General features: G+C 39.8%; 1 protein-coding gene across 1 annotated transcript; it reads left to right on the forward strand.

Moving 5' to 3' along the window:
• The first annotated feature begins 12,109 nt into the window (after positions 1 to 12,109).
• On the forward strand, positions 12,110 to 12,880 carry LOC106080591 (seminase). Its single transcript, XM_013242008.2, has one exon. It carries the CDS (start codon positions 12,110 to 12,112, stop codon positions 12,878 to 12,880), a length of 771 nt encoding a protein of 256 aa, XP_013097462.2.
• The last annotated feature ends 494 nt before the right edge of the window (positions 12,881 to 13,374 follow it).

Below are 13,374 nucleotides of genomic sequence, written 5' to 3' on the forward strand. Positions count from 1 at the left end.
AGTAGTAGATCTAAGATTCTTATGAAGAACTAGCATTTAATGGACATATATAAGAATAAATAAATAATAGTAAAGAAAAAATTGTGTACTTAAATTAAAGTCTTTTTTTGGAAATATAGATTTGTTGAGGCCACCGTAGCGCCTGGGTTTGAATACTGGCGAGTCCATCAGAAAACCAGTAAGAAAAGGTAAAAGTCGGGCGCTGCCGACTTTATTATTGGGTTGCCCAAAAAGTATTTTCGGATTTTTTAAAAGAAAGTAAATGCATTTTTAATAAAACTTAGAATGAACTTTAATCAAATATTTTTTTTTATACTTTTTTTCTAAAGCAAGCTAAAAGTAAAGAAAGAATGCAATTACAGAGTCACAAGCTGTGAAAAAATTTGTCAACGCCGATTATATGAAAAATCCGCAATTACTTTTTGGGCAACCCAATAAACCTTACACCTACCCTATAGGTACAAAGCGGGATCTATGTCTTATTCTGAACCAGTTTTGATGGACCTCGCCGTATGTTTTCAGATGGGTTATGAAACAATCCGTATCACATTTCGAGCAAATATGTTCAAACTGTAATAACTACTGATGACAAATGGCAAAAAATTACCCAAAATGTGACGAACATATAGATGGGAGCTATATCTAAATCTGAACCGATTTCGATCAAACTTTATAGATATTGTGGAAGTTGTCGGGGAAAGCGTTGAACAAAATTTTGGGAAGATTGGTCAATAAATGCGCTTGCAGTGGGTCTAGGTGTGAAAATCGGGCGATATATATATATATATATGAGAGCTATATCTGAACCGATTTCTATGAAATTCACCACTTATATCTAGATTCATAAGAAAATCCTTCCTGCCAAATTTCGAGAGAATCGGTTAACAAACGACCATTTTATTGCTGAATTACTGCAAGTCGGACGAACATATATGTGGGAGCTATATCCAAATCTTAACCGATTTCTATGAAATTCACCACTAACATCTGAGTCATAAGAAAATCCGCTAAATGCGCTTAATATGACTCTGGAAGTTAAAATAGGGCCATATATATATGGCAGCTATATCTAAATCTGAAACGATTTTTAGGAAATTCGTCTAAAATGTCGAGAGTCGAGAGAAAATCCTGAAACGTTAATTTTTTCTTACTGAGCTATAAGGAAAAATTTACCAATAAGACCCAACGTTTCATTCGATAGACATGCTTCTACTACTGCACTTCTCACCAATAGCTAAGAAGGTGGAAACATGACTAATCTCGCCAGCAGAGACCTTATCAACTTACCAAAAGAATGCCTATATACCGGACCAGGCATTTCATCATCACCCTAGCGCAGATCCTGGACTAAAATTGGCTGCAATCAGGCGCCTGGATCGTACGTTACGCTTAGGGTTAGGTAATGTTGAAAAGAAGGTGCAATATTAATCCGCCCCATGCCACTATGAACATACATTTAAGCCAGTAATCGTCTTGTTGTGCGCTCTGAAAACTATAAAGTTACCTCTAAAAAGAAAATTCTAAGTTAGGAATTCCGTGCTACTTAAAAAATCCTTAAATATTTTCAATGCAACTCCGCTAATTTGGTTCATGTCTGCTATTGAGTCCCCATCTAAGTGCCGGTATCTGTTAGATGCGAAAGCCTAGCGACATACTATCACTTGCCGTACTGATTTTACATAAGTGAGTAATAGTCTCGTCTTCTCACGATCTGGAGCCCCCCATAGGATATTCGCAGCCGTACCGACCGTTTCGCTGTTCCACAGTGTTTCATGCACATTCGTCGCCCACTCCCTTAACTCGGACTGCGTCGACCCGAAAGACTTCGGGTTTTCCAAGTTTATTGACGGAAGTCCTCTGGCCTTCACCGCCAAATCGTCCGCCCTTTCATTCCCCCTTACTCCATTATGGCCCGGCACCCAAACGATGCGGATTTTGCCATCCATAGAGAAGGCTCCTTCATACACTACAAGACTGTTCGTGACCTTACCGTCCTGGTTGTTATTGCCCTTACGGCAATTTTACTGCCGGGGCTTGACGACCTCGCGTTAGCACCACACAACTTCAGGCATTCTGCGATCGCCCGGATCTCTGCCTGCAGGTCCGTCAGGCAGTCTAAAATAGATCTCAGTCCCTGGGTTCTCAATGTAGACCTCCAGGCCCACTCTTTCCTCTAGCTATGATCTATCCATGTAACATGATCTTCCAGATGGCAATACTAGGGTTCCGTCAATCCAAGACTGTGCCAATGGCAGCAGTGCCTCGCACTCGACTTTAAGGTTCATCTCAGGTATCCGATCGGAAACCTCTTCCCATTCTTCCAGGATTCCTATCGTCGACTCGATTATACCGCGATGGTTTGTGCTGCTCCCATTCTTAACCCGTTCTCATAGCCGCAATAACTGCATCACACTTAATCTGTATGTCAATGGGTCGGATATCTAGAATAGTCTCTAAGGCGTAAGTAAGTATTGGTCTAACCACGATCCTGTAGAGCCAGTGAACTATCTTCGAATTCAGGCCCCATTTCGAGCCTACTGCACGTCTACATAGTGCCCAACATCTGTGAGCCTTCTTAGTACGCTCCTGAATGTGACACTTCCAATTCAGTTTCCTGTTCAAGATCACTCCTAAGTATTTGACCTTGTCAGATATCGAAATAGTCTTATTGAGGAAACGTGGTGCGTTAAATTGGCCCACCTTCGTCTTCCTCGTGAACATGCATATTTCAGTCTTCTCTGGGTTAACTTTCAGACCTCTGGGTGTAGCCCAGTTATAAGCCACATGCAAGACCCTTTTGGGCCTTCTGCATAGCTCGTTCGGATCCTTACCGCTTAGAAGTATTATAAGATCGCCTGCATAGCAGAGGAGTTCAAATCCCACCTATAGGGGTCAAATCACCTATAGGGGTGGCGATAAAGTGCCCCGTCTGTCTGTTGAAATCACGCTACAGTCTTTAAAAATAGAGATATTGAGCTGAAATTTTGCACAGATTTTTTTGTCCATAAGTAGGTTAAGTTCGAAGATTGGCTATATCGGACTATATCTTGATATAGCCCCCATATAGACCGATCCGCCGATTTAGGGTCTCAGGCCCATAAAAGCCACATTTATTATCCGATTTTGCTGAAATTTTGGACAGTCAATTGTGTTAGGCCCTTCGACATCTTTCGTCAATTTGGCCCAGATCGGTCCAGATTTGGATATAGCTGCCATATAGACCGATCCTCCGATTTAGGGTCTTAGGCCCATAAAAGCCACATTTATTATCCGATTTTGCTGAAATTTGGGACAGTGAATTGTGTTAGGCCCTTCGACATTCTTCCTCAATTTGGCCCAGATTGGTCCAGATTTGGATATAGCTGCCATATAGACCGATCCTCAGATTTAGGGTCTTAGGCCCATAAAATCCACATTTATTATCCGATTTTGCTGAAATTTGGGACAGTAAGTTGCCTTAGGCCCTTCGACATCTTTCTTTTATTTGGCCCTGATCGGTTCAGATTTGGTTATAGCTGCCATATAGACCGATCTCTCGATTTAAGGTTTTGGGCCCATAAAAAGCGCATTTATTGTCCGATGTCGCCGAAATTTGGGACAGTGAGTTGTGTTGGGCCCTTCGATATTTGTTTTCAAGTTGGCTCAGATCGGTGCAGATTTGAATATAGCTGCCATATAGACCGATCTCTCGGTTGAACAATGACTTGTACTTATAAGCATTTGGTCTAAATCGGATGATATGTCTATATAGCTGCTATGGGGCATAAGGTATGCATTCTTCACTGGATTTTGAAGAAAGATATTTCACATATATACCCGAGGTGGTGGGAAGCCACCGTGGCGCAGAGGTTAGCATGTCCGCCTATGACGCTGAACGCCTGGGTTCGAAACCAGGCGAGATCATCAGAAAAAAATTTTCAGCGGTGGTTTTCCAATCCTAATGCTGGCAACATTTGTAAGGTACTATGCCATGTAAAACTTCTCTCCACAGAGGTGTCGCACTGCGGCACGCCGTTCGGACTCGGCTATAAAAAGGAGGCCCCTTATCATTGAGCTTGAACTTGAATCGGACAGCACTCATTGATATGTGAGAAGTTTGCCCCTGTTCCTTAGTGGAATGTTCATGGGCAAAATTTGCAATTTGCATACCCGAGGTGGTGGGTATCCAAAATTCGGCCCGGCCGAACTTAACGCCTTTTTACTTGTTTTTGGCTTATTTTTGGCTCAATGGTCACGTAAATTAGCAGAATTGTCGATTTTGGAGTGACGATCAGCCAGAAACTTTGCAAGAGCAATTAATGCATCCAGAAAAAGTCATAATTTGGTACCGTTTATGGGCTAGTGGCATCATTGAACCGTACTTCTTCAAAGACGATGCGAGTCGTAACGTAAGTGTGAATGGTGAGCGTTGCAATTAGATGACATCAAACTTTATTTTGCCCAAAAGACAAGAGCTTGGCTTGCATGACATGTGGTTTCAACAAGACGGTGTCACATGCCACAAAGCACGCGTAACAATGGACTTATTGGGAGGCGAGTTTGGTGAACATTTTATGGGTTGCCCAAAAAGTAATTGCGGATTTTTTAAAAGAAAGTAAATGCATTTTGAATAAAACTTAGAATGAACTATAATCAAATATACTTTTTTACACTTTTTTTTTTAAAGCAAGTTAAAAGTAACAGCTGACAACTGACAGAAGAAAGAATGCAATTACAGAGTCACAAGCTGTGAAAAAATTTGTAAACGCCGGCTATATGAAAAATACGCAATTACTTTTTGGGCAACCCAATATTTCACGTTCGGGGTCGGTCCATTGGCCGTATAGGCCATGTACCGCTTTGTCTATACAGACAAGCTTGCTTCAATTAATGCATTGCATGACAACATTGAATGTATTTATTCATGAGATACCGGTCGAAATGTTTGAAAAATATGCCAAAATTGGACTAAGCGGATGGACCATTTGAGGCGCAGTCACGGTCAACGTTTGCATGAAATAATCTTGATTCAAATAAAGGTTTTAATGAATTTTTCTGAATTTTGTTTTTTTTTTTTTACTTTCCTATTCCTAAAATCGGGTGATAACTCCGGCTTTTGTTGGCCTTAGATCATTCAACGGGAAATCGGTCTATATGGGACAAAAAACTGACAGTCGGACGGACATGGCTTGATCGTCTTATAAGACGATTAAGAATATTTATACTTTGTAGGGTCGGAAATGGAATTTTTGATGTGTTACAAGCGGAATGACAAAATGTATATAGGAACAGGGGCAAACTTCTCATAAATCAATGAGTGCAGTCCGATACAAGTTTTAAGCTCAATGATAAGGGACCTCCTTTTTATAGCTGAGTTCGAACGGCGTGCCGCAGTGCGACATGGCATAGTACCTTACAAATGTTGCCAGCATTAGGAGGACAAACCTTCAACCACAAACCAAAATTTTTATACCCTACACCACTACTGTGGTACAGAGTATTATAACATAGGGAGCTTGTTTGTTACACCCAAAAGGAAGAGAGATAGACCCATTGATAAGTTTACCGATCGACACAGAATCATTTTCTGATTCGATTTATGATATGTCCGTCTGTGTGTCTGTCCGTCTGTCTGTCTGACCGTCTGTCCATGTTTATTTGTGTACAAACTACAGGTCGCAATTTTCTTCCGAACGTCTTCAAATTTGGTATGGGCATGTTTTTCGACCTAGAGACAAAGCCTATTGAAATTGGAAAAAATTGATTCAGATTTGGATATACAATAGCTCCCATATATATGTTTGTCCGATTTGCAGTAATAATGCAATAAAATGGTCATTTGTTAACCGATTCTCTTGAAATTTGTTAGGAAGGATTTTCTTTTGACTCTCGATATTACTGGTGAATTTCATGGAAATCGTAGAGCTACTGCAAGCGCATTTATTGACCAATCTTCACAAAATTTTGTACAACACTTTTCTCGACGACTTCCACAATGTCGATAAAATTTGCTTGAAATCGGTTCAGATTTCGACATAGCTCCCATATATATGTTTTCGTCAGATTTGCAGTAATATTGCAATCAAATAATCATTTGTTAACTGATTTTCTTGAAATTTAGATTTTCATGGTACATGGACATTCTTTTGGTATACTGGTAAGTTCTCTGCTGGCGAAATTAATCATGCGTCAACCTACAACAACAAATGAAATAATATTGTGACCAAATACATAAATCGCAAATTAAATAACAAAATTGCTATACCATCGTCGAATATAAGTTCAGCCGGGCCGAATCTTATATACCATCCCCCATGGATCGCATTTGTCGAGTTCTATGCGCGGTATCTCTTTTTAGGCAAACAAAAATTATTAGATAAGAACTGTTATGCTTTTGGAGTTATATCAAGTTATAGTCCGATTCGGACCATAAATGAATGCTGAACATAGTAGAAGTTATTGTGTAATATTTCAGTTCATTCGGATAAGAATTGCGTATTGTAGAATTGCGCCAAGAAGCAAAATAGGGAAATAGGTTAATATGGGAGCTGTATCAAGTTATCGATCGATTCAGACCGTACTATACACGTATGTTGAAGGTCATGAGAGAAGCCATTTTACAAAGTTTCTGCCAAAACGGATGAGAATTGAGGCTCAAGAAATCAAGATCCAAGATCGGCTTTTATGACAGCTATATCAGATTATGTACCGATTTGCACCATATTTAGCACAGTTATTGGAAGTCATAACAAAATTCCTAATGCAAAATTTCAGCCAAATCGGATGAGAATTGCGCCCTCTAGAGGCTCAAGAAGTCAAGAAGTCAGTTTATATGGCAGCTATGTCAAAACATGAACCGATTTGGCCCATTTACAATCCAAACTGACCTACACTAATAGCAAGTATTTGTGCAAAATTTCAATCGGCTAGCTTAACTCCTGCGAAAGTTAGCGTGCTTCCGACAGACAGACAGACGGGCGGACGGTCGGACATGGCTAGATCGGCTCAAAATGACACAACTATCAAGAATATATATACTTTATGGGGTCTCAGACGCATATTTCGAGGTGTTACAAACAGAATGATGAAATTAGTACACCCCCATCCTATGGTTGAGGGTATAACAAGTAAAAGCGTGCCAAGTTCGGCCGGGTTGAATCTTGGGAACCCACCACCATGGATTCTATTGTACTAAAAATTTATACAAACAATTTTGAGTTAAATGGCATAATTTTATTCCACATACCTCACTCCTGTCAAACCAGCAAAAATTAAAGCTTCTAGGAACCGAACAAAGATGATTGACAGACCAGTTTACATTGTAGCTATATTATGAGACTGATTTGGACGTATTTGACACAGTTCTGTGAGTCGTAACAGAACACCGCATGCAAAATTTCGGGAGATCGGTTTATATGAGAGCTATATCAGGCTATAAACTGATTCAGACCGTACTTAATACAGCTTGTTGGAAGTCAAAACGGAACACCACGTGCAAAATTTCAGCCAAATCGGAAAAAATTGGGGCTTCCAGTGGCTCAAAAAGTCAAATCGGGAGATCGGTTTATATGAGAGCTATATCTAAATCTGAACGGATATGACCCATTTACAATCCCCAACGACCTACATTAATACTAAGTATCTGTGCAAAATTTCAAACCGCTAGCTTTACGCGTCCGACCATTATCGGGATTTCGGCAAACGGACGGGGAGACGGACGGACGGATATGGTTCGATCGACGCAGAACGTCAAGAAGATCAAGAATATATACTTAGTGGTGTCTTAGACGAATATTTCGAGGAGTTATAAAGGGAATGGCTAGATTAGTATACCCCCATCCTTTGGTTGTGGGTATAATTGGTATTGATAAATATTTTCTTTTTATGCCCTCATTTATAATCGAAAAACATCGAAATCGATTTTGCCATATCATCCGTCTGTCCGTTGATCTTACTATCGTAGGCACGCTAACTTCCGAAGGAGTCAAGCTTTGCGCTTCAAATTTTGCACAAAAACTTCCTATTAGTGTAGGTCGGCTGGGATTATAAATGAGCTTTTTCGGTCCATGTTTTGACATGGCTGCCATAGAAACCGATCCCGGATCTTGACTTCTTAAGCTCTAGAAGGCACAATTACGACCCGATTTGATTGAAATTTTGCGAGTAGCATTTTGCTATGACTTCCAACAACTTTGCGAGGTATGTTCCAAAACGGTGCACAACTCTTTATAAATCTCATATAAACAGATCGCCAGATTTGATTCTTGTGTCTCTAGAGGGCGCATACTATCCGATTTGGTTAAAATTGAAGACTTGATATAACTTCCATATATTTGGGAAAGTCATTCCAAGAGTTTGCCATATGCGTTCCATGGTGGAAAGTATATAAAATTCGCTCAGGCCGAACATAATGTTCTTCTAATTGTTTTCATTACCACCACCATTCAGTTATTCCGTTTACAATATCCATTTCCCACGGTACAAAGTATATATATTTTGAATCGTCTTAGAATTTTATTCTAAGGCGATTTAACGATATCAGTGAGTCTGTCTGTCGGTCTGTTGTAATCATTTTACAGCCTTCAAAAATTGAGATATTAAGCTGAAATTTGGCACAGATACATCTTTTTGCTGCACGCGGGTAAGTTTTGAACGGGCCAAATCGGACCATATTTGGATATAGGTGCCATATAGACCGTTCTGCCGATTGAGAGTCTTAAGCCCACAAATGCCGCATTTATTATCCGATTTTGAAACAGTGAGCTGATTTAAGCCTCCCGTCATTTGATCGGAATATGGTCTGGGTCGGACCATATATAAATATGGCTGCCATACAGACCGATCTGCCGATTAATATTCGACCGCAATATGGTTCAGATTAGACTATATTTGGATATAGCTGCGATATAGACCGATCTGCCGATTAAGGGTCTTAAGCCCATAAATGCCGTATTTATTATCAAATTTTGCTAAAATCTCAGGCTAAAGACCGATTCAGACCATATTTGACAAGTATGTTGGAGGTCGTGGGAGGAGCCGTTGTACAAAATTCCAGCCAAATCGGATTATAATTACGCATTCTTGAGGCACAAGAGGTCAAGATCACAGATCGGTTTATATGGCAGCTATATCAGGATATGGTTCGATTTGAAACGTATTTGGCACAATTATTGGAAGTCGTAATAAACCACCTCGTGCAAAATTTCAAATCGGATGAGAATTGTGCCCTCTAGTGGCTCAAAAAGTCAAGACCCGAGATCGGTTTATATGGCAGCTACATCAGGTTATGAACTGCTTTCAACCATACTTGACACAGTTGTTGGAAGTCATAATAAAACACTTCGTGCAAAATTTCAGCCAAATCGGATAAGAATTGTGGCTCAAGAAGTCATGGCAGCCATACCAAAACATGGACCGATATAGCCCATTTTCAATCCCAATCGGCTTACACAAGTAAGAAATATTTGTGCAAAATTTCAAGGCGCTGGCTTTACTCCTATGAAAGTTAGCGTGCTTTTGACAGACAGACAGACGGACAGAAGGACGGACGGGCAGACGGACATGACTAAATCGACTTAAAATGTCACGACGGACAATTATTGAGGTCTTAGTCGAATATTTCTAGAAGTTTCAAACAGAATGACGGAATTAGTATACCCCTATCCTATGGTGGAGGGTATAAAAATAATAAAAGATGTTGCGTCTTTTAGTTAAACAACATCAGCTCATTAGGCTATATTCTAAGAATGACAGTGTTTTTGTGCTAATCAATACGGAACATTGCATTCATTTATCTTTAAATTAGTATTTATACAGATGTTTGTTTCTATTTTACTTATTATGCTATTGATATTAAGACTTCTAATAAAAATTAAAAAATTGCGAAATTAGTTTTTTGCACACAGTGGCAGAGTTTCTATTATATATTTGAGAAAATGGAAATGGAAATTTAAAGTTTAAAAATTATGAATAAATAACTAAAAGCGCTTTAAGTTCGCCCAGCCAATATTTACAAAGGCATTACAATGGATTGCAAGTGACAATTTCTTTGAATGCATTTTTCAATTACATTAGAGCCATATCAGTTATGGGCCGCTTTGTACCGTATTTGTTATGCCAGAAGAAGCCATAAACAAATACTCCATCCAAAAATTTTTCCTCTTGAGGCTCAAAAAGTCAAATTGGAAGATCGATTTATTTGTCAGCTATATCAAAACATGGACCAATTTGGCCCTTTAAAAATCCCAACTGACCTACTCATATAATAAATTTTTGTATACAATTTCAAGCACTTATTCCTTCGAAAGTAAGCGTGCTTTCGACAGACAGACGGACGGACGGACAAACGGCCTGATGTAGGATCAGAAGAGGTGAGCAGAAGAGGTGAAATATTTCTTGCAGCGCTTAAGAAAGCCCAAACACTTGAATGTTTCTTTCGACACTTCAAATACGCGTTTCGACCAACGGACATCACATTGTATCTTCATGCCCAGAACATCAAGAGCATCTGACTATTCAATATCTATACCGTCGATAGATATCAACGATTGTTGTGGGTCAGTGAATCGGTAGTGAGACAAGAAACAGCACTGCGTCTTCTATGCGTTAAAGTCTACTCTGTTCATTCTATCCCACTCGGAAAGGGCCAACAACTACTGGGAAAGCGTCTCATCCATAATGCGCCTCCTGTCCACAATTTCTTGAGGACTGGGCCTATGGTCGAATGAATATGAATGAGACAGACTACTGTCATCGGCAAACGAGTAGATTGATTCGAAGTCTGACCCAATAGATCGTCAATGAAAATAAGTAAAAGAGAAGGGGAAAGGACAGAGCCTTGTGGCACACCTGCAGTCAATGTGTACTCATCTGATGAGAACACATCTTCAACAACTCGTATAGTGCGATCTCTGAGAAAGCTCGACATAAATCGAACGAAGTTTTTATCGACTCCAAGAGCGACAAGCTTTGATAAAAGTACACCGTGCCAGACCCTATCAAATCCAGAGCCACGACCTTACTCTCACCAAGCTGCTGGATAGAGCGACTCCATCGATGAAATTGGAAAAAATTGGTTCAGATTTGGATATAGCTCTCATATATATATGTTTGTTCGATTTGCAGAAATAATGCAAAACAATTATCTTTTGCTAATTGATTTGGCAGTAAGAATTTTCTCATAACTGCCGACATTACTGGTGAATTTCATAGAAATCGGTTCAGATTTAGATATAGCTGCCAAATGTGTATATCACCCGATTTTCACTCCCAGAGCCTCTGCAATCGCATTTATTGACTTATCTTGCCAAAATTTTGTACAACGCATTCCTCGATGACTGCCACTATATCTATAGAGTTTGGCCGAAATCGATTCAGAATTATATGTAGCTCCCATATATATGTTCGTCCGATTTAGAGAAATCTTGAAATAAAGTGCTCATTTAATATCCGATTCTCCCGAAATTTGGCAGGAAGGATTTTCTTATTACTCTTGCCATTACTGCTGAATTTCATAGAAATCGGTTCAGATTTAGACATAGTTGGCAAATGTGTATATCGCCCGATTTTCACTTCTAGAGCCACTGCAAGCGCTTTTGTTGACCGATCTTGCCAAAATTGTGCATAACGCTTTTCCTCGATGCCTACCACAATAACTAAGAAGTTTGATCCAAATCGGCTCAGATTAAGATGTAGCTCCCATGTACGAGCATACGTTCGTCAGATTTTGGATAATTTATAATAAGGTTGTCATTTGTCAACCTTGGTTATTACAGTTTGAACACTCTTGCTTTGCTCGAACTAAAAATACGCCGAGGATTTTCAAAGTTTCAACAGAATTAGATATAGCTTTTACTTTGTACTTATAGGGTAGGTGTAGGGTATTATAAAGTCGGCACCGCCCGACTTTTGCCTTTCGTTAGTGGTTTTATAATTACAAAACATATTTAATATGTGTTTGTGCTTCTATTTATTTATATCTCAAACTCATGTCATGGTTTTTTGTTCAACGAAATATATAAACTTCAATGTTCTATCAATATCTTCCACTGTGCCCGCATCCCACTAACCCTAGTATAAAAAGACCAAAAACCTTAGCTCCATGTCTTGCGGATACAAACTCTATACCACGATGTTCGTCAAAAGTCTCGGTAGTGTTCTGGCTGCTCTTCTGCTTGTATTTTTACCATCGTCAACAGTTTCTGCACAAGCCCGAATTGTTGGTGGGGATACGATTCCCATTGCCAGTGCTCCATATTTACTTCAAATTTGGAAAGGCGATAAATTTATTTGCGGCGCATCTTTGATCAAGGATAACATAGCGTTAACATCAGCTGGTTGTGTTTCTGGCGTCAAAGCCACAGACATCGAAGTAGTTGGTGGAGCCGACACTCTCAGTGATGCGGGTGTAAGAAGCAAAGTCCTGAAGATTTCCCGACATTCCTCCTATACTGAGAAGACCCCCAAAATGGATGTGGCTGTTATGCTGTTGGAAACACCATTGGAAGGTGATGATATTGCCACAATTCCGTTGAATGATGTTCCCCTTAAGGCCGGCCAAATAATGCAGGTCTCAGGATATGGTCAAAAGAGTGAATTTGCTAGCAAACCTACAGGAGAGATTCGCACCATATTTGTACCCATACTAACACGTGCCAACTGTGCAAATTATTACAAGAGTGTCTTGAATCCTTTACCCGGAACAATGTTTTGTGCCTCTAAGCCCGGTCTGCAAGATCACTGCGTTGGTGATAGGGGTGGTCCTGCTGTCTCCAATGGCAAATTGTGTGGCATTGTGTCAAGAGCCGTTGGTTGTGCACGCGTTGGCTTTCCTGGTCTTTATGTTGGTACCTTTGCTGTCACTTCGTTTATTAATGAAGCCATAGCCAACTTGGAAGCTTAAATAAAAAACAAATGCTAAATACTTTTTTTGTTCATTTTAACTGAAACATTGTTTTTCCTTTTCTTTTGATAATAAATGGATGACAGTGCATAAAAAGCTTGCAGTAAAGGTCTTTCAAGCTGAAAGGGAAACTTGAACCCATAGTAATATGGGGCTCAAATGAATGGTCTTTGAGAGTTAAGCACGAACCGATATCAATATTCTGGAAAAGTATCTATGGAAGTATTTGCCGATTATTGCAATATGAGGTATATGAGTTTTTAAAGTAGAACACGAATCCGATACATATTTTCAAGGCCAACTCACTGAGAGGCCCACATCCCCCGAAACACAGCCGGTCATGTTTGCCGACTATGGAAATATGGTGCTCAAATTAAAGGTATTTGGGAGTAGACCACGTATCTGAAATCAACATTTGGGACCAACTGCGTAGGGAACGTCCCACCACCATAACAACCCCCAAATACGTATTTGCTCACCAAGACATTTTTGGT

The sequence above is a fragment of the Stomoxys calcitrans genome, chromosome 2, assembly GCF_963082655.1.
Source record: "Stomoxys calcitrans chromosome 2, idStoCalc2.1, whole genome shotgun sequence".
Lineage (NCBI taxonomy): Eukaryota > Metazoa > Arthropoda > Insecta > Diptera > Muscidae > Stomoxys > Stomoxys calcitrans.